This window comes from Astyanax mexicanus, chromosome 8 (genome assembly GCF_023375975.1).
Source record: "Astyanax mexicanus isolate ESR-SI-001 chromosome 8, AstMex3_surface, whole genome shotgun sequence".
Classification (NCBI taxonomy): Eukaryota; Metazoa; Chordata; class Actinopteri; order Characiformes; family Acestrorhamphidae; genus Astyanax; species Astyanax mexicanus.
This window is the reverse complement of record NC_064415.1, coordinates 56139842-56162427: the sequence shown is the minus strand read 5'-3', so window position 1 is coordinate 56162427 and position 22586 is coordinate 56139842. Positions and strand designations below refer to the sequence as shown.

The window sequence follows — 22586 nt, the reverse complement described above, 5'->3', positions numbered from 1 at the left end:
TAGAGTTTGGGTTTAGATTACAACTGAGGTAGTAATTGCGATTCAAATCATATTTGGGGTTCAGATTCAGAGATTTAGATTGTATTTGGGAGTGGAATTATGGTTGTAGGTTGTCTTTGGGGTCAAGGTTAGGGGTTTGATTGAAGTTGGGATTAAGGCTGAGATTGGATTGTAGGTCGTCTTTGGGGTTGAGTTTTAGACTAGGGTGTAGATTTTCTTTTGGGTTTAGGTTGGGATTGGGATTTAGTCTGTCTTTGGGGTTGAGTTTTGGGATTTATTTTTATTTGTGGTTGAGGTTGAGTTTGGGGTTGAGGTTGAGGTTGGGGATTTGATTATATTTGCGGTTGAGTTCAAAATTGGGGTGTAGATTGTCTTTGGGGTTAAGGTTGAGATTGGGGTGTAGGTTTTCTTTGGGGTTGAGATTGGGGGTTTGATTGTATTTGGGGTTAAGGTTGAGATTGAGATTGAGATTTAGATTGTATTTGGGGTAAAATTGGGTGTAATGATTGTCTTTGGGGTTGAGGTTGGGGGTTTGATAATCTTTGAGTTTGAGGTTGGGGGTTTGATTGTTTTTGGGGTTGAGGGTGAGATTGGGGGTTTGATTGTATTTGCGATTGTGGTTGGGGGTTTAGATTGTATTATGTGGTTGAGTGGTTGAGTGTAGGTTGTCTTTGGGGTTGAGGTTGGGGGTTGATTGTATTTGGAATTGAGAATGTGGTGTAGGTTGTCTTTAAGGATGATGTTGGGGTTTTAGATTGTATTATGTGGCTGAGTTTGTGGTTTGATTGTATTTGGGGTTGAGTTTGAGATTGGGGTGTATGTTGTCTTTGGGATTGAGATTGGGGTGTAGGTTATCGTTGGGTTGAGGTTGGGGTGTAGGTTGACTTTGGGGTTTGAGGTTGGGGAATTGATTGTATTTGGGGTTGAGTTTAAGATTGGTGTGTAGGAAGTCTTTGAGTTTGAGGTTGGGGGTTTAATAATCTTTGAGTTTGAGGTTGGGGGTTTGATTATATTTGGTATTGAGATTGGGGTGTCGTTGTGTTATCGTTGGGTTGAGTTTGAGACTGAGGCTTTAGGTCTGCTCATGACTCTATTCTATGTCAGAGTACATGTCTGACACAAAATTGGATGTTTTGACCGCTATCAAACTCTTTCTCTCTTTTTTGCCCCAGAATAATTATGCGGAGATGAGTGTAAAGCCGGCTCAGTAATGGGCAGCTGTGACACCTCATTAACCCCGGAGCGCCTGTTCAGAATGTTCAGCAGTTCTGTATTCTTCATGCAGATGTGTTGAATCAACAGTGCTGGTAAAAGGAAGTCCTATAGCGTGCAAATGTCGCGCGGGGGGAGAATAGCGGGAGAGAAAGGGCACATGCAGCCTGACTCTAATGCATTCAAAAGGCTTCATCATTTATACGCTATTGTTATTTGCATTAACTCTGGACCCTTTGAAGGAGGCATTACCCAGAAGATATGTGAGCAGAATTTTGAGGGCCGAAATTATTCCATTCTCCCTCCGACACGTTCACATTTCCCCTTCGGCAGTCCCCAACAATATCCAACATCCAATTTACCACTTGCACATTGATCTTGGACCTCTGAATATTAAATATTAGTTTTTGGTGCAGTGTCCTTTTCTCCCAGGCTATAAGAACCTCCGCCGCTCAGCCAGGCTTTCGCAGCACAGCTGAAGGATCCTGCTGCCACTGTCGAATACAGGGGGGGTATTTTCATGTCAAGAATCAAATAGGTACCACTTTATAATGGCATAGTTCATCTCTTACCCATTACTTTTTAATAAACTAGGCTGAATTATTGAGGTGTACAGAGTTATTCATTAGTAATGAATAATTTCACCCATCACTTAGTGCTTGTTTGAAGCTCTTTCGCCAGCAGTGACAGCCTGCAGTGTTCTTGAAAATATTCCTAAAAGCTTGGCACACCTTGACTTCAGATTTTTTTTTCTCGTTCTTCTTCTGAATCCTTGAATCTGGGTTCATATCTATTGGGAGAAACCTAATTTCCATTTCTTCCGTTTTGCACATTCACACCTAGAGATAGGGGTTCTCAATTCTTGTTGGCATAGAGGGATGGGCATGATGACATCTCTCCAAACCATCACTGATTGGTGGAAAAACTTCACACTAGACCTCGAGCAGTTTGGACTGTGTGTCTCTCCACTCTTCCTCCAGACTCTGCTCCCTTGATTTACAAATGAAATGTAAAATGGAGAGACATGTCATCTGCTGGTGTTGGTCCACTGTGTTTTTCCACAAAATCTTACAGCATTTTATGCTTCCCTCTGCTGACAACTTATATCTTATAGAGATGAGGATTTCATTTTCCAGCAGGATTGGCACACTGCCCACACTGCCAAAAGTACCAATTGGTCTTACGTAAAATTCAAATTTTCTGAGACACTGATTTTTGGGTTTTCATTAGCTGTAGGCCATAAATGCGTAAAATACATCACTCAGTTTGAAATCAAAGTACCAGCCCAAATCCAGCCCAAATTACTGACACCAATCTCGTTACCACAGCAACCCAAGTAAATTTGATCTGATAAGGAAAATGGCATGGTCATAGTCTTCACTTATCATTCTGCTCTCATAATATGCTTTTCCATCATAAGTTTATACATATGATCAGTTTTTACCTTTTTGTTTTTCGACAGATTCAGAGTTCCTTTGAACTATCTTTGTTTTCTTGCGCTTGATTTGTGTTTTCTGTGCTGTGCTTGTTTTTCCCTGACATTTACTCAAACTATTCAGAGATGTTCAGTTTGTAAATGTCTTTGGATGGAATGGCATTTAGACTCCACTGTAAATACGTTCTTTTGGCTGACGGTGTATTTTTACTCCACGTTTGAAGAGCTGCAGTCACTAAACCTGCCCTTAACCTTGACCCCAAGCCATTAGTAATGTTTTTCTGCGGCGGGTTTGTGGCCGTCGCTGCGGATCTGTGAATCATCGCAGAATCCTCCCTCTTTAAATTCACGGAACCGAGCTCTTCGCATTCCTGTTCATTAATTTTAATAGCGCATGTGAAGATATTAAAATAACAAATAGGAGAAAATTTCCCCGGCCCTGAAAAATTAGTCCTGCATAATGATGAAATAAACATTTTTGCAGCCCCATTTATCATATTCAAACGTTCATTCAGATGCTGAAAAATGAACTTAATTGGAGAAATGCGGCGAGAGAATAATGCAGAAGCTGATAACTCGGACATAATTAGGCTTCTTTCTTAGTATTCCAGGCTTTTCTGAAATGAAGAACATTCATTTCAAGCGTCGGAATAAGCAGCTCGGTTTCTGAAAACCGAAAAGCCTCGGCCGCGGGAGGGTAAGCGGCGGTGTTAAGGCCGCCGTATGCATTACACTCAGTGTAAAATCTCGATATCTGTCAAAATCACAATCTCTGCGTGATACAGATCTTGGCGAATCCATCTCCAGGCATTAAGGCGTATAAGCCCATCTTGGATGAAATAAAGACCACGCCGGCGTCGGGAACTTTATTTCCAGCCATGAAAGGACGAGCGAAATCCGCTAGACGCTGGCGGTCTGAGTAGATAAAGATCAGGCCATAAGGCTTTGGCTCTTCACGGATTAATGAATATTTCTGCCCAGGTAGCGAGCTGCGAGGAATCCAAAGTAGAAGGAGATTGGGGAGAGATATCCATCTCTGCCTGAGCTTTTTTTTTTTTTTTTTTTTTACTTTTTCGTGTTGGGCATTTCAATTCCACCCCTTCCTTCAGTGCAGGCCTGAACAAATGGGTGGCGCCCGGTCAACTCTGCAAGAGTTGTCAGAATAGGACATTAGCCGTAAGAATGGAGAAGCAAGCCCTTTCTTTGTGGCTGAATGTCATTTGTTCAATCGTGGAAGTTGGGAAGAAGGGATTTCACACTCGTATTGCAAGGAAAATATCATAATTTCAGCAAAGATGTCATTGAATACAATATGAGTACATTAAGATATGAACCATATACCTTTAACAGGGGATTCTACCAATGCTGTGCAGTTTCTGCAGCATTATTCTACTGCATATCTGTATATTCAAGTCTTAGCGACATTAATACGTCTTTTTCTTTGATTGTGGCTTTAAGCATTCACTGTGGCATTGTTTCAGTACGCTTCTGCACTGAAATCTCTGAAATCTTGTGTATTTTAATTGTTTTTCTGAGATTAAAAGCGTGAATTCAGCTGTAACTGGAAATATCTGCACCGCAAAACTGTGCTGGACTGAGGTGCACAGCTTTCAGCACAACCATGTGGATGGAGGCCATGCGGCAGTTACCTCGTGTTTACTCCTGCCTCCCCTTCTCGCACTACACCCTCCCCATCACGCTTCTCAGGCAGCAGCAGCCTGTTACTCACACAGACACAGAGACAGCGCTGTGTATCTATTTCTTGTGTCAGGAATCAAAGTGTTGCAACATGACGTGTTTGATTTAATTGCCAAAAGTGACAATAGATGTGACTACTGCACATGCATACATCATGATGACGGTGATTTAACAATATATATCGAGCAGCCCTACTGCATGAATGCATTTTCCACTGGCTGGTTGATTGTATTATGGTCTGTTGAGTTCACAGCTGAGAGACACCATGCTGCTCCACACCTGTACTGTGCTGACAGATAGAAAAAGAACAGAATAGTGCCATTAGCTGTTAGCTGATAGACTTCAGAGTACAGGCGTCTGCTGACCTGGCTGAACGTCTCCTGAAGAATGGAGCTGCTACAGTAATAAATGGTCCGGCTTTGACCGGCGTCCGCCGATGGCCTCGGAGGTTATTAATAGATTTCAGTGAAATGAAAGTAAACACAACTGTAGCTCGGAGGAGCACTCCGCCCGCTCTAACGTGTCAGGTAATAATGATCCTACTTTGCGGCATCATTAAAATAAATTGGTTTGGCCCGCTTAAGAGCAGCGGCAAACAGCAGCGTCTCCCTCAGGCTGTGAGCCGAATGTTGTGGCGGATTCGTCCCTGAGGAAAGCGGGGTTATAGCCCCACTTTCAGAGAGGAGTCATTAAGCTTCTGTTAGGTGCTCCTGTTATGAAGCTCATCAGAGCTAAAATCATCAGACCATCAGACTTTTTTTCGCCTGGGTTTCTGTTAGAAGTTTGCTAATTGGCGAGTGCACAGGTGAACTGTACTACTGGAGTTCAGATTTGAATCTTAGCTGCTTTGTGATTTAAATCTGAACCCATTTCTGAATCTTTTTTAAGCGCAGTGTAGCTTAAAGCAGCAGACTGACTTTGATGACTGACTAGGATGAATGCAATGATCCTCCCTTTAAAGGGGCACTAAACCTATTGAGTTTAGCTGACTCCACCCTCAAATTTGAAAAAGGCTAAAAAAATGGGAGTGGAAGTTTGCGAGGGGCACTGGGTGATGTATGGGTTTAGGGGCAGGGCATGGTTTGTATCATTTTCAATGTTTGCTCCAGCTCTTATCTTCCAACCCACAATTTTACATGTTACACCAACAACAACATGGTGCGTGTGGTCAAGAATCTGGTGATGTTGTGTTTCATGCACAAGACTGAGTTTTTAAACCCGCTCCCGCTTGTTTTAGTCCCGTTACAGCCCGCTCCCACCAAAAATCGCTTGTTTTAATCCACCTGCCACATACACATTTCTCCTGCTCCCGTCTGCAGTTGTAATATGAATCAAACTAAATACATTTAGTGCTTGAAATGTATTAGAAAGAAGGTTTATTTTTAGTTTTATTTTAGTTTTAGATATGTTTTTTTTGACTCGTTCAGTCACTTGCCGTATATACCAAAATCCCCAAACTTCAGCAGGTGTGATTGTAATCAGACAATCAATGTTATTCACTTCTTAATGGTTTTAATGTATTGTCTATGTTGTGACTGATTGTTCTGTATAAATATTAAGTCTCAGCCAGACAAGGATAAGAATAATGAGAATTATTTGCAGAGATGTGGCCGGGTCAAGGTTCAGCGTCTCTGGAATCGATGCATTTAAACTGCTGCAGCTGCTGGATGATCGGTCATTAAAAGAGCATTGTGTTTCCCCAGGCAAATCATGCCACACTTAAGGCTGAACAATGCTGTGGCGACTCGGCCCAGATAGCAATTTAGCGAGCCGGAGTGGCATTAGGTGGGAGGAGAGCCGGAATTAATGTCTGCACTTTAAAGCCAGACTGCTCCGTTCCACACAAAGCTGCTGCCAAATGGATTTCGCCATAGGTTCCCATCGCTTCTCCAAACGGCCGCCTAACCGTCGTTTCCGTCTACGTGATTGGCGGTTCACGACAGGGACGCGGAGCACAGCTCATATCCCCAAGGTTGCGGTGAATATGAATGTGTGGTCAGAAGAGGAGTGATGCCAGAGAGCGCGGCAGGTAAAGCACGGTGTACGGCGAGAGCCGCGGTACATTATTTACTTTGAGCGCCGTTCCAACTGTCAGACTTCATTTCTCAGCCACTGTTTATTTCCTGGCCGAGAGATGTGGAGGCTGCTGTGCCAGAGTCCATCTCCATCACTCCTGCTCACTCTCAGACCTGCGGACTCGTCAGACAGGACCACTGCAGGGGCTGCTACCTTATTTTACCAACTATGCATATTATGCAACTAGGCATATTATCAATGAACGTCTATTTTCTGCTCTATTTTCTTACATTAGGCGCATTAGTTTATAAAGCCCTATCCAGACTGGATTCGTTTCTCCGTTTCCACAGAAACACAACAGTGAGTGGAAATGGAGGAGCTACTGAATGCGATGACTCACTGGTCCTCCTGTTTTTTTGTTTTTTTTTTTCAATTGCAGTCCGGATGCAAGATTTATATCACTAGTAGAAAGTTAGAAGTGTGAAATATTTTTTTTACAGACATCTTCCAGAGAAACTAATCCCGTCCAGATACAGTAGGGCTTAAGGCGCATTAAGTGACTCTAGTAAGGATGCCTACATCGAAGAATCGCCATGTTCCCCTTCTGATGGGGAAGCTGAGGGAAGTGCCTAGGTAAACAAAACTGTAATTCTTAAACATAAAAAACAAAAGTCATATGAGTAAAACGAGCACTGGATGTTAATCTGCACAGAAAATCTGAACTGAAAAACATTTATCTACGTGAGTAAAGAGCTTCCGTTTATGTACAGTAAGCTTAGATGTCCAACATTTTCTCTGAGGGGGAGATTTCAGATAAATTTCTCCAGCACTAAGGCTAGGTGCAGCAGCATTAGCCGCTAACCGCAGCGCTATCGGGCGGCATTTTCATCCCTGAGGATCCCTGATTGTTCCCGTAAGCCAGGGCACTATTAGCTAGCAGTTCATCCCACGTAGCTTGTTTTAACACAGTAAACATGCAGACTGCAGTGCAATATACTCGCCTCTGAATGGCAAAAGAGCTAGCACTGCGGTTACCGGCTAATGCTAATGCTGCTGCACCCAGCCTTAGTGTTGGAGAAACTTCACTAAAACTCCTGTATAACTCTGTACTTTAGCAGAGTGGCTTTACTGCTCTATAATAACTGATTGGTAAAATTCATATATAAGAAGCAGCAGATTATAATGCACACAGTCGAATTTATAGGATTTTAAGTGCTCCTCAACCCAGGCTCTCTGATCTTTGATAGAGATCTAATAGAGAGTTTGGTTTCAGACTTTCTGTGAAACTTTCATGTTCTAAACTCTTTATTTCCGTGTGCTCTTCTTATGAAAGATGTTTCTGTAATAACAGCAGGAGCAGGATGGGATGTGATTGCTACACTGCAGCTGTGTCTATTTGCAGGAAGATATTAAGCCTCGCAGGTTCTCTGTGGGAGGGGCTATAAAAGGTGTTTTGAGTTGGGGAACTGAATGAGGTTTGCAAAAAGAAAAGATTCTTCATTTCAGTTTAATCGTCTGATCATTTGTTTATTTACACACTATTAAAATAGTGTGCAATGATTAAAAAATCTTACAAACCTGTTTTTTTATTAAAAGTAGAACAAAGAAAACAAATCATATGTTGAAAACGAGACATTTCATATTTTCTTTTAATGAAAAAAGGTTTAGCTTTAACTGTAGCTTTCCCAGGTTTAACTTTAACTGTATCTCTTCAGGTTTAGTTTTAACTTTAGCTCTCAATGTTTAGCTTTAATTGTAACTCTCCATGTTTAAGTTTAACTGTATCTCTCCAGGTTTAGTTTTAACTTTACCTCTCCAGCTTTACCTTTAACCTTAGCTCTCCAGGTTTAGCTTTAACTGTATCTCTCCAGGTGTAGTTTTGACTTTAGATCTCTATGTTTAACTTTAACTTTATCTCTTCAGGTTTTTCTTTAACTGTAACTCTCCGGGTTAAGCTTTAATTTTAGCTCTCCAGGTTTAGTTTTAACAGTAACTCTCAGGTTTTAGCTTTAACTTTAGCTCTCTGGGTTTAGCTTTAATTTAAGCTCTCTTCATTACTCAGATTTGAAAAGACCCATTAAAGACCCACCCAGTGGTTCTGGTAAATGCAGCAAATATTTAAGACTTTGGAAAGAAAATTCACAAAACTAGACAGTAAAATCACACCTACGTTTTCAAGAGCTTTAAAAAGACTGCTCAGTTCTTGTGTTTGTATGGATTATATGAAGGGTACATTTGTTACAGGTGAGGAACATGTGCTTTTTTATGATATGAGCAAAATGCAAAACGGAAGCAAAGCAGGCTGTTGTGAGGAAACAGTGCTGTCGAGGTGTGATAACCTGTGCACACTGATATATGAAAGCAGTATGGGTGGTATTGTGGCTCAGTCTCCGTTTCTCCCGGGTTCTTCAGTCTGACAGGTCGTGTTTACTGCAGTTGTGTCAGTGCAGAGCGGCGGCGGCTCGCGCTGCCATTAACCCCCGGCACAGACGTCTAGCCTGGCAGCAGTGAGCTGTCACTCTGCGTGACGCGTATCCCAGCGACAGCGACATGACGATACTCACACCTGAGACCGACGGAGCGGGGGGTAGAGCGGGGGGCAGAGCGGGGAACAGTCGCTAGCTGAGTTTAACATCTGTCAAATGAAGCTCTTTCTTTGAACGTGTTCGTGAGGCAGACGTTTGACATGGATCTTCTTCTTTTATATTGACAGGATCCAGTCTGGGTCGTACCTGAGCACCGGTTGGTTCACGCTTATCCTGGCGATGGACATGTGCAAGGAGATCCGGGTGTACGGGATGATCAACGACACGTACTGCAAGTATGGGGTTCTTATATGTTCACTAATAATTTTCTTCTTCCTTTTAAAAAAGAAAAATCAGTCCTGTAAGCACAAATACCTGTTTTTAATTCTTGTTTCTACACTCATTGTACATTTTATCAGCTCCACTGAGCGTATGGGACTTTCTGTAGATTTAATTTGTAGTAATTATTAATAGAAGACTATAGTCCTGTATCTGTTTCTCTGCATACTGTATTTTTCGCACTATAAGGTGCACTTAAAATCTTTTAATTTTTCCAAAAATCAACAGTGCGCTTCATAATCCAGTTCACCTTATGTATGAATTCTATCAGTCAGGTATTAAGGATCAGTAAAGCCACTTTACTAAAGTACAGAGTTATACAGGAGTTTCAGTTTAGTTCTCCAGTAGCATTAGCATTAACCACTAACCGCACTAAGCACTAGCTCTTTCGCCATTCCGAGGTGACTATTATCAGCCTGCAGCCTCCTGCTAACCCCGGGCTAGCACTGCTGGAGCAGCATTAGCATCAGCCACTAACCACACTAATCTCTAGCTCTTCCGCCATTCAGAGACAAGTAAATCTGCTCACAGGCTGGACTGTTATTTCCCAGCCTGATATTTCTGATTGGTGCGCTTTTGATGAAGATTTCATTTTCCAGCAGGACTTGGAACACTGCCCACATTGCAAAAAAGGACCAATTGGTCTTATATAATATTCTAATTTTTGGGGTTTTCATTGGCTGTAAGCTTCATAATCATCAACAATAAAATAAATAAACACATAAAATAGATCACTCTGTGTTTAATACATCTGTATAATATATGAGTTTTTAACTCATGTTTTGAACTGAATTACTGAAATAAAGTACTTTTTCAATGAAATTTACTAGTAGAAACAAGACAAGACAAGTGATCATAATATTAAGATATAAGATTTGACTGTGTATACAGGGTTAAATTCAGCGGCACCTTATTTTTTTCTGAATGAATGTGCAGAAACGACAGTAGAGTTGATATGAGAACAGTTTAACACCACTGGACTCTTTTATTTTTAGTTTTAGGCCCAGTTTCAGACCCACAGGCGCCCCATAGAGCTGACATTTTCCGCTGTTTACTCACTGTTTAATTGGGATGTCAGTACAGTTCCTCTGAGCGCTCGACGACTTCATTTGGGAACGTAATAAGGCAATAACGAGTAACAATCCCCAACAAGCCGGCCAGATCCAGGGCTTCAACATATTCTGGCCGTAATATGCTTTTAATGTTTCCCCCTCGTGACCCTCCTTAAGGGGTTATTTCTTCTGGTCTTGTTCTCCTCCTGTGTGAGCATCTGTTCTCCGCTTTTTAATGGAACTTAAAATCCTTTAATTTTCCCAAAAATCAACAGTGTTCATTATGTATGAATTCTATCAGTCAGGAATTAAGGATCAGTAAAGCAACTCTGCTGAAGTACAGAGTTATACAGGAGTTTTAGTGAAGTTTCTCCAGCACTGAGACTGGAGCAGCATTAGCATTATCAGCTATCCGCTATTTCTCTATTCAGAGGTGAGTATTAGCTATCGGCCTATACTCTGCTGCTAACTCTGGCTAGCAATTCTGGAGCAGCATTAATTAGCATTACGTGCTAACCGCATTAAGCGCTAGCTCTTTCATAGCCGTTCAGAGGTGAGTATAATCTAATCGGACTGTAGCCTGCAAGTTTACCATATTTAAAAACAAGCTACGTGGGATGAACCGCTAGCTAATATCGCCCTGGTTTACCGGAACACTCAGGGTTCCTCACTGTTAGCCGCTAATGCTAATGATCCAGCTTTAGTTCTAGAGAAATTCAGAAATCTAAGCTTACTGAAACTAAACGGTGCTTTACTCACCCAAATATACAGTTTTCAGACGAGAAATCTGTGTAGATTTACAGCCAGCACTTATTTAACTTTAAAATAAATTGTTATTTTTGTTTTATAACAGTTTTATTTTCTTTAGCTTTGCTTTAATTAACTTAGTTACCCCTCCCCCCCACCACCACCACCCAGAACTGCTGAATGCACCTAATAATACAGTGCACCTTATAGTATGAAAAATGCAGTATTTTACCACCTTCTTACCCGTGTATTAATGAGCCGAGTTCATCTGCAGATTGTGTCTCGTACTTCACCTGAAGTTATTTCAGCCTCAGAAAAAGGCTCGTGAGAGTTTTCATTTTCCAGCAGGACTTGGAATTCTGCCCACTCTGCCAAAAGTACCAATTTTTGAGATGCACTATAGTAGAAAAAAGACATTGATCATCATCAATATTCTGACTGGACTGTATATTTCAGGTTTAAAGGTTTTAAGTCCGACCTTAAACCTTAAGTGACCTTGATTTTAGAGAAAAATAACCCAGAAAAAAGCTCATAAGAATGAATTAGCAAATCCCACTACAGTCTGTTTGCTGCAGTTTGGGGGAAAAAAAGCTTCTACATTTCTGCGATAAGCAAAGCATGAGATGGTGTGATTAGTATATTTGTAAGCAGCCATTATCCTCTCTGCTGTTGAGTTCATTATGTATTCTGCACTCACTCCAAAACAATGGCCCATTTTCATTTAATGCTGAATCTCAGCCGCCAGCGCCGGCTGGAGCGTGGGGGGGGGCGAGCGATGGCCACTACAGAGTCATTTTCACGGCAGCTGCTGCAGCGGGGAAGTATCTATTTTAACATGATGTGTGGAGCTGGTGTAGCAGTTGACCCCGATGATTTAGCTATAATTGAGATTCAACAGGTGCAGTAGTAGGTGGGGCAGGGGAGTGAAATTGAATTCATTTGTAATTTTGCAGGACTGTGTGTGGAGTTTCTGAGGGGAGGACGGTCGCTCTTCAGGAGAACAGTTTGACACGAATCAGTGATTCAGAACAGTCAGGGTTGAGCTTTTGAGGTTGAATTTGTTCAGAACTAATATAAAATACAAAAGTGTGACATTTTTGGATTTTAGGATGAGAGAGTGCTAGAACAGGAATAAAAATTTGATATATGTGTCTGTAACAGCTTCTTTTGTTTGATGCCCTAAAACTAAATTTTCGATATTGATCTCAATACGATCCTTCTTTCAATACCTTTTTTTTAAGAAAGGCTCCATCTTGATTGGATCTTGTTGGAATGAAAACAATGAGCATTTTGTTTATGGCGCTTTATTAAGAGCAAAAGCAATAGAGCAATAGAGCATACTGCTGGATGCAAAATTGGGGCTCCAAGTGGTTCAGCTGGCTAAAGTGCTGCCATTATAATCAGGAGATCGTCGGGTCGAATCTTGAGAGAGCACAGTTGGTCTTGCTCTCTCTGGGTGGGTACAGTAGATGGCACTCTTTCCCCTCATCACTCCTAGGGTGATGTGGATTAGCACAAGGCTGCGTCTGTGAGCTGATGTATCAGAACCGAATCGCTGCGCTTTCCTCCGAGTGTTAGCGCTGTGATGCTACTCTGCAACGCTGCATCAGCAGCGGTTCAAAAAGAGGTGAAGTCTGACTTCACATGTGTCAGAGGAGGCATCACTAATGATAGGAGTCCTAATGTGTGGGTTGGGTAGTTGGCAATTGGAATTTGAAGCACTTTGATGTGTTTCATGCAAAGTATCAGAAATAAAAGTAGGTTCAGAAACCAGACACGTTTTCTAGGTTCTTCAGTGCGAACCTTGTTCACCGCCAATATGAAACACCCTCAGTTAATGACATATGATGTGATGATTTGACGTTTTCACTAAAACTTGGGGAAATGTGGTCTGGTTTGTTGAAAAACACCACAGTTCTTATAAGCCTGAACAGAACTGGTTCCACTGGGTGGTGGAAAAGTGCTCTAATGGGAAAAGAAGGAGCTCATGCTAAAGGTGACAAGTTCTCAGTAGTAGCATCTTAGTAACGTCCAATAAAATAATCTGAATTCTCTGATTTGATAGAAGCTCTTAAGTGCTTGTGACCCTCTAAAGGTTGCCTTTTATGTTCCCAAAACAAAACCCAAAACACTCAACTTCCCTTCTGAACGTCACAATTTTCTAAAAATGTTTTTTTCTCTCTTTTCTCTTTTTTCTGCTTCACTCTCAGAACTGAAGGCTACAGGAAGGTGCCGTACCACTACTACGAAGCCGGGAGCAGAGACGAGTGCGCTGAGTACCTCCTGCACGAGAGCGCCCCCTACGGTGGCCACCGCTTCATAACGGAGAAGGCTGTTTTCGCCAAGTGGGCCAAGACCCACCCCATCAAGTTCTTCTACCCAGAGTGGCAGCTGTCGTGACCGGTGGAGGGCGGTGGCTTCTCCTGGTCATCGGACCCGTACACTCCCTCTGTCTTAATGAATGCACAGAAAAAAAAACACGTAGTAACCAAGCAGATGATCTGTGATCTGTAGACGATGATCTATATGATATCTGTTTATCTGCCCTCTGTTTAAAGAGAGACTCGCTGTATTTTCTCTGGTGTTGATTGAATAACTAATCACGATGAGATTTATCATCACGTGTTCTTAGTGACATTCATTTCAGGACAATCGAGTAGCGAAAACAGAAAACAGGAAAAACAGAAAAAACAGATCGGTATCTACGAGGGTGCCTATGCTTCATAGACCACCATTGGGAAGTTTCTCGTTCCTAGTCTTTCGTTCTCTGTTATCTGTGGTTCTAGACAGGAGATGATGTCATCTAACATTTGTAGAAACCAAGAAAGGACACAGTGTTGAAGAAAACAGATCTGACAGTGATGAAGTGTAGTATGAGCTGCTGATTACCTTCCATCAGATTGATCACACCTCGAGCAGCAGATGAAGGTTGGAAGGGGACTTTATTCATTTAGCCTAAATGGGTCTGAACACAGTTTATCTTGGGAAAGTGGGTTGGAGTCAACCTTGCGCATGAATCTAATCTTAAGCAGCTCAGGATCCGGATCCCCTTCAACCTGACTTACAAACTGTTTAAACTGCAGAAACTATACAAAAGCTTCCCGTTCACACATGACCTTTTCATCGGAGTTTGTCTATCGGTAATCAAACAGGAAGAAGTTACGCTTGAGGAGCCAAAATCCTGTTAGATCAGACTTCCTCACATTCTGTATTCTGTACTTGACTCAGAAATGAATGATCATTTTTGCCTTTCCTTTAATTTTCCATGTGAGGATGTCACATAATTGCATAGTTGCATTCAGTACAGGCCAAAAGTTCTCTTTTTCAATGCGATTTCTTTATTTTCATGACTGTTTCATGAATTTTTACATTGTAGATTCTCTCTGAAGGCATCAAAACTATGAATTAGTTAATACATGTGGAGTTTTATGTACTTAACAAAAAAAAATAGTTTGTTTTTTGTTAAGTACATAAAACTCAACATGTGTTCATTCATAGTTTTGATGCTTCAGTGAGAATCTACAATGTAAATAGTCATGGAAATAAAGAAACGCATTGAAAAAGAGAAAGTGCGTCCAAAATTTCGGCCTGTACTGTAGTGAGAGGATATCTGCATCCAGGTAAACTTCCAAAAATATGGCTCCATGCAGAAATGGTGCTTCAAAGCCCCAAATCCTTTGTTTTGAGCACAAAATCACAAACAGAAGAATGAAGAATGAAGAATCGCATGGGTGGCAAACAATGTCGTAAAAAGATTGTCATCCATAGTCTTATGCATTTATTTTGTATTCCCCTCACTAGAGCATGAATGTTACAAAAAAAAAAACAGTACTGATTCTGATCCTGATCTCTCCAAACCAAGAAACCCAAGATTATTCGCCAAACATGCCAGATTCCAGATAGTATTAGATAGTATTAGCATTAGCATTGAGAAAAGTGTTACGTTTTTGTGTTACTGTTCTGATATTCTGTTATTCTGTCTACCTATGATGTGAAAAAAACATAGAGAACGACAAGCAAATGCAGGCGTTTGTTAGTTGACCTCAAGCACTCAAGTCCGTTAAAGATGTGCTCAAAATGTGCTCAAGTCTACAGATGAAGAGTTAAGAAGTCGGGACTCATTTTCACGTCGTGTCATGTGCCACAGCTTTTGCAAGCAAGAACCCTACTGTCTAAAGAGTGCAATAACGTGACTAACGTGAACTGAAGTGTCGCCGCATGTACTGCAAACGGCAGTGTGCAGGATATGGACGTCTACATGGGAAGCCCTTTTTTTATTTTGTGCCTGTTTGAACTTGTAGCCAACGTAATAGACTGTGTGCAATGCGTTCAACCCCCCTGTCTGCCTTTACCCCGCTTGCTTAGGCCTTATCTGCCTAAAACGAAGAAAAGACCACTGTGGACTGTGTAATCTTTTGGCTTCTTTCTGAGCCTGCTAGCTTCTCGTAAGGAGGAAGAGGAGGCGAGCCAGTTGTTTGGCTACCGTAGCTAAATGTTACTACTGTAGCAGCACGTTAACCAGTTAACCAGCAGACGATGCAGCGCCTGTGAGGTTTTCACGGATAGACTTCTACGGATGGTCTCTGTAGAAGCATGCTCAGCATGCTTGTTTTTTTTTTTTTACTTTCTTCTAGTTTTATATAGCATATTTTTACATTTTATTTCTCGAGTCGCGTATTGTTCGGCTTGTGATTGTCACGTTCTCCAGCAGCCTTCATTGCGCTTCTTCTGCTAACAGTATTTAGCGCCCTTATTCAGCATTACTGAACTCTGTCTCAGCCTACGCACTCAGTCGCCACACTGCAGGAAAAAAAATAGAACTAAAAGGGCAAAGGCACCATGGGACTAATGGACCTCGCTAACTGAAGCTTTTTGGACTCAAACCAAACCTGCAAACCTGCTCGCATCAAGCAACAAGACACAAGACACATCGGACAGCTCTGAAATGGAGGACAGCTTCTGTCTCCTGGAGGACACAAAAAGGAGGGACTCTGATTGTTGCTTTTCTTCTGGCACAAGCTGGAGGTCGCCCTGGGACATGTATTCATAACCAGACTGGATCCGTTTAGGATTGATTTCCGTTGGGTTTATACTTGCTAAAAAAAAAAAAACTGAGCTAATCCAGCAACAGTGCTTTTTTCTTTCTCAGCGAATTCGCCGTCGCACCGAGCTTCAGGTCGCAGTAAGTTTCTCAGGCTCTGTTCATACCTGGCATTTACTCCAGTATCTCGGGTCTCGGGTGAATAAAAGTGGATAGATGGACGTGTAGCTGTTTAACCCCTTAACAGGCTTTAATGATATATGGGCTATAAATGTCTCTGCAGTAAAATGGGTCATTTACATTATGAAAACGTTGAGGGGTTTGGAAAGTTCTACAGGACACATCAAAATTAGACCCCAATTCACCATTTGACCCTGTTCTAAAACCACTGTCCACATGGAATTCACTCCGTTCACCCAGGCTGTGGGTCAATGCCAGGCGTGGACAAGACCTGACTGTCCTTCTTTACTGTCCTGCACTAAGCTGATGCCTTCTCACAGTTCTGTGGCAGCGTTACTTATTGTAAATAAGCCAAGAGCGTCAATCTGTGAATGTTCACTTACTTCTCTCAGATGTTTTTTTTTTTTTTTAGACCTTCAGCTCCATTTGAAATGTATTTTTTTTGTTGTTTTCTTTTGTTAAACGTCTCAAGTGCTTTTTTTAACCTTGTAAAAAAGGTGCATGTTTTAAGTGTGTCGTGTTCAAATTTCATCAAGTGTCCTTTCTTCAAATTCCACTTACATATCGATGTTGCGTTCGTCCGCGCAGTTTTTTAAAGTAAGATTGAATCTCTGTCTGTGGACCCTCACAAAACATAACTGTAAGAAAACGTACCTATTTCTGCTAACGAGTGCTTTCGTCCCTCTAGTGTTGGTGCAATTTCGCGAAGGGTCAAGTGTTCATCATCCTGCGTCGTGGAGTGTTTTGGATGTGTTTATGCAAATTGCCTCAGAAACCTTTCAGAAAATGAGTTTCTTTTTGGCTGCTCGTGTGTTTTGACATTTTGTTTTTTTTTTTAATATGAAAAAATGTGCTCCAGCGCAGACAGAAAGAAACATTTCAGTTCATTGACAGACGACTCTACTCGAGCTTGTTCTTCACTCTGGTGCGCTTTAATGAGCTGTCGTGTAAAAGAAACGCTGAGGTAAATTAACATTTCCTCCCCATCAATAATATCTTTGACTGTAACTCAGCTGGGAATCTAGTAGAAGCTTAAAATTAATATTGTGACAACTCGCCCTGTATTAAAACAACCAGGAATAATTTCCCTCATGAATACGATGTCAGGATTATTAGAACGTTACTACTACCAATTTATGTCAGAGACGTGTGAGGTATTTATTTGCACTTGTTAAGTGTTGTATTAACCCTTAGAAGCCTCAATCATAACCTGTGACAGAGAAAACAGAAACAGAAAAAAACTGGTGTAATAAAGAATCCAACATACTGCCATACAGAATCCAACCTGCTTAAATAAATCAATTAAAACTGTGTTGGTGCCCCAAATGTTTCTAATATTTCAAAAACAAAAGCATAGTTGTCTTCACTGTAAAGCTACCAAAATGGCAGCTTTACAGGAGGAGGAAGTTCATCTAAAAAGATTTTGAAGCATTTCTATTGGTCTATTCACTATTCAATTCTAATACAATAAGAAAGAACATCTGTGTGGCTGAATGCAATCAAATTCTAAAAGTTAAAAGGAGAGCTAGCTAACATTAGCGGTAAGCTTGCTAACATTGTCAGTGAGAACACTAAGGGTTATGGAGAGCTAGCTAACATTTACTAGGGAGAGAACTAAGGTTAATGGAGAGCTAGCTAACATTTACTGGGGGGAGACTTAAGGTTAACGGAGAGCTAGCTTACATTTACTGGGGAGAACACTAAGGTTAGCGGAGAGGTAGCTAACATTAGCGTAAGCTTGCTAACATTACCAGGGAGAACACTAAGGTTAGCGGAGAGCTAGCTAACATTTACTGGGGAGAGACTTAAGGTTAACGGAGAGCTAGCTTACATTTACTGGGGAGAACACTAAGGTTAGCGGAGAGCTAGCTAACATTAGCGTAAGCTTGCTAACATTACCAGGGAGAACACTAAGGTTAGCGGAGAGCTAGCTAACATTTACTGGGGAGAACACTAAGGTTAGCGGAGAGCTAGCTAACATTAGCGTAAGCTTGCTAACATTACCAGGGAGAACACTAAGGTTAGCGGAGAGCTAGCGAACATTAGCATAAGCTTGCTAACATTACCAGGGAGAACACTAAGGTTAAAGGAGAGCTAGCTAACATTACAGGGGAGAGAAGTAATGTTAGCAGAGAGCTAGCTAATGTTAGAAATTATGAATATATTTCTGGGTCTTATATTATATTTATTGAGGTCTTAAAAAGCATTAAATTTGGCTTTTAAAATGGTGCAAGAACCCTGATACAGTCTTTTCAGGAGAATAGAGGCTGCTATACCAGTCTTAACTCCAGGGGACAGGATTAGTGGACTAAACATGAGGATTAGTGGGTGTCTACCAGCCCCTGGCTATTAAAAATGTAATGTACTGTACTGTATTATATTATATCATACAGTATATCAAACCCAGTACATCCAGGAGGGACTGAATGGTTGAAAAAGTAAAGCTAGTATAGAGTATAGAGTTCTCCCCCCTCTCACTCCCCAGAGCAGCATTTGCATAGCAGTGATCAATAGCCTCACGTCTGAAATTAAGAGACCTCAGCATGATCAAGAGTTTCCATTAGGCACTACTCACCACTTCCTTACTATAAAGGCATGATGGAACCCAATCACAGCTCCAGGGTGCTCTGCTGGAGGGTCCTGGTGCTCCAGACCTGCAGTAAACGCCGGTTCCGTGCTTTAGAGAAGTTTCTGCTGTATTATGGGAAGACGGCTGTGGTGAGCTGTCGTTTTTAGTGAACGCAGTGAGAGGGTGATCGATGGAGAAGTGGCATATTCATTTATGTGTAAATGAAGCGTGGAGAAGTGGAGGAGCGTTAGCTTTGTCAAAATGTGTTCATGCATTTGTCAGGAAATACCAACATCTTCCACTTCTACACTTGCATTAAATAAAAAAAAAATTAAAAATGGGTGGTCAATTAAATATCGCCATCAGCCAGCAGATTTCAGTCCATTTGCCCTTTTATTTGTATATGATATGTGCTATATAATAATACACTTATTTGCATTTATTTTAATTTACAGCTATAAAAAAAACAAGAGACCACTTAAAAATTAGATGTGTTTCTTAGATTTTACCAAATTGAAAACCTCTGGAATATAATCAAGAGGAAGATGGATGATCACAAGCCATCAAACCAAGCCAGGAGTAAAGCAGCATAAAGTTATCCAAAAGCAGTGTGTAAGACTGGTGGAGGAGAACATGAGGCCAAGAAAGTGCAAATAACAAATCAAACTGTGTTTAAAAAATAAAAAAAAGTTGCACAAGTTTAAAATGTTATAGACATGCAGCTCTGGAGCTTACGCACACTTTTCCAAATTACGCACTTGACTTGCAGCGCAGTGTGTGTAGCTGTGTAGTTCTTAATAAACATTGTTCTTAAATAATAGGTCTATGCTTCTTCAGTGTTGCAATGTAAATTGACATGAATTATCTTTGCTCTTTGAAACAGCCCGAAAATGTTTTTAAAAAGCGCAGTTTTAATGCGAGTTAAAGTCGGGTTTAAATCAGGCTCGGGCTCCTAATAAGACGTGCAGAGAGTGCACGGGCTCTGGCCGGGTCGAGTCAAGTTTTTTGGGCCTTATCTAAGCTCTACTTTGAATTCCCTTCAAGAAAAAGAAGCACCTTAAGCTTCTATAAAGTTTCCCCCACAGTTTTAAATGGACAAACCCAAAAAAGCTGATTTTTTTCAGGTATTTAAGACGTTTTCACTGGTTAAAAACGCGTTTACTGCATTTTTTTTTTTTTATGGTTGACGTCATTGAAAACAGCGTCTGCAGTTTCCACCCGAAGCGCTCGCTTATGTGAAGTGTGTGGATGCACTCGGCCGAACAGATGGCGCTACCATATGCACCGCGCCACCACCTATGCCTCAGCGCTGAACTCCATCACATTATCACAGCACTGCTTTTCTGGGCCAATCTAAACGACATAAACACACACTTTCCCTCAAAACACCGTCAGGGGACTTCTGTCTATATTACCCTTTCAGCTCAGGGTAATTAAACTGGGAAACTTTCTCCAACAGTTGACATTTCTGACAGCCTGTGCACTCAGCGGCCACTTTATTGGAAACCCTTGCCTTCTGCACTGTTGGTAAATGCATTAGAGACTGTGGCACTTGTGAATAGGGTTGATGGGGTACAGGGAAAAAAAAACAAAAAAAAAAACATAGTACACAGCAGCAGATGGGCTACAGTCAGTAATGAGACGCTCAATGAGACCGATAAAGTGGGCGGAGCTGAAGTGGACGCTGAGTGGAACTGAAGGACGGTGAGTCACTTGTTTGCCAAACAGGTAAATGCAGGATACTGAAGTCCTGCAGTTTCTCTGGTTATTAACTTTAGCTGGTTATCCTCTGTGCTGTTCAGTAACACCATGTTTGTCCTCTGTATTTAACTGTGTGCTGCTTGTGTTGTCATTTACACGATGAAGGAAATCTTCATGTTCTGTTCATCACGTTCAATTTTGTACACTGTGTTGCTGTTTCTATTAAATGAAGGATGAAAACTGAATACATGTGAATCTTTCATTGTCTCTGCTACTAAGAAGAAATGAGAGCAAATGGTACCATTTACACCATACTGCAGGTGAGGTTATCGAAGTGTCTACACTCTTAAAAATAAGTGATGTCATTATGGTGGTTCCCATTGGTTCTAAGTGTAAGTTCCTAATTTCAAAAAAACGTTAAAGTACTATAGCTAGCTTCAAGTCCTGTCGGAAATATCATATTTATGAGAGGAGAGCACATGAACGCCACCACAAACTCAAACAACATTTACCAGTGGGAAACAAATTTTTAGATAAGCCCAAATTTTCCCAGTTGGGGGCATGTCAGTAACAAGAGGTCTAGTCCAGTATGGATTCTGCTCCTGCAGTAAAAGGTCAAATTTTAAGCTGTACAGGTTGTTCTTCAGTTTAGTTTTGAGGGTAAGTTGCACTAATGTTATTAAGAAATAGCAACAAAGCTAATTAGAAGGAGCCAAAAAGTGTTGCCTTGTGCACTTATATTATATAATATATAATATATTACATAAGCATATCAAATTTGTTTATATAATATAATATATAAATAAAATAATTTTCCTATTGGTGTCCATTTCCACCCCACCAAAAAACACTCAAACGCATGTGAAGTTTTAATAATGTTTTAATTAAAAATTTTGAGGAGCATTTGAAGGCAGCATATGTAAAATGTAAATAAATGTACATAAAAAAAACAAAACGCAATGATTTGCAAATCTAATAGACCCATATTTAATCCACAATAGAACATTGGGTCGTAAAATAACACTTCTGGATAAGAACATCTGTATATAAAAAAGATTCAATCTCTTAAATGTAAAAAAAAAAACAAACATGTACATGCCAAAAGTCATGGGATAGCAAAAAGTAATTTAATCGTGAAATATTAGCTCAGGGGATTAGTTTAGGAAACCCATACTAGTGCATAAAAAAAATCAGTAATTCAGTTTAAAATGTGAAACTCATATATTATACAGATGTATTAAACACAGAGTGATCTATTTTAAGTGTTTTTTATTTATTGTATTGTTGATGATTATGGTTTACAGCCTATTAAAACCCAAAAATCAGAGTCTCAGAAAATTAAAATATTATATAAGACCAATTGGTACTTTTGGCAATCCGCATCTCCATTGAAGTTGTGGACTCTGGTCCCTTGATTTACAAATGAAATTTACTAATAATCAGTGATGGTTTGGAGAGACATGTCATCTGCTGGTGTTGATCCACTGTGTTTTATTATCAAGTCTAAAGTCAGTGCAGACACAAAATCTTACAGCAGTTCATGCTTGCTAGCACACTGCCCACACTGCCCACACTGCCAAAAGTACCAAATGGTCTTTTATAATATTCTAATTTTCTAAAACACAGATTTTTGGGTTTTCATTGGCTGTAAGACAAGAATTACTGAAATAAAGTAACTTTTTAATGACTAGACTAGTATATGTATAAGTTGTGAGGTGTTGTCTTTTAATTTTGAGGTTAAACATTGGAAAAAGAAATAAATTATTGGAGCTGGATGGGATATTCAATTTCTTTGGAAGCAAAAAAGAAGAGTTTAAAAAATAAAGTAAATTAAGGACTAAATTAAGGTTTTACTCTATATAAATGCTGCATGCTCTCTCCTGTGAATCTAAGAAATGTGTTGTAAGAAATGTTTGTGTTAATGAGATGATGCCTCCCGTCGCTCGTACCGTAGCCTTCATTAGCAGCATTAGCATTTTGGATGAAGTGTCACACAGAGAGATTGTGAAGAGCAGCACTTTCATCCAAACTTTCTTGGACTCTGTATCCCGTTTTTCTGCCGTGGCCCAAT

At 40.7% G+C, this 22586-nt stretch overlaps 1 protein-coding gene across 1 annotated transcript in view; it reads left to right on the top strand.

The window, feature by feature from the left end:
* Positions 1–20760, top strand: part of st6galnac3 (ST6 (alpha-N-acetyl-neuraminyl-2,3-beta-galactosyl-1,3)-N-acetylgalactosaminide alpha-2,6-sialyltransferase 3) — an 85489-nt gene extending 64729 nt beyond the window's left edge. Inside the window, exons 4-5 of the mRNA XM_022677831.2 lie at positions 9075–9182; positions 13235–20760. Coding sequence (XP_022533552.1) covers positions 9075–9182; positions 13235–13424 — 298 coding nt within the window. The 3' untranslated portion in view covers positions 13425–20760. The remainder of the gene's footprint in view (positions 1–9074; positions 9183–13234) is intronic.
* Positions 20761–22586: the final 1826 nt, after the last annotated feature.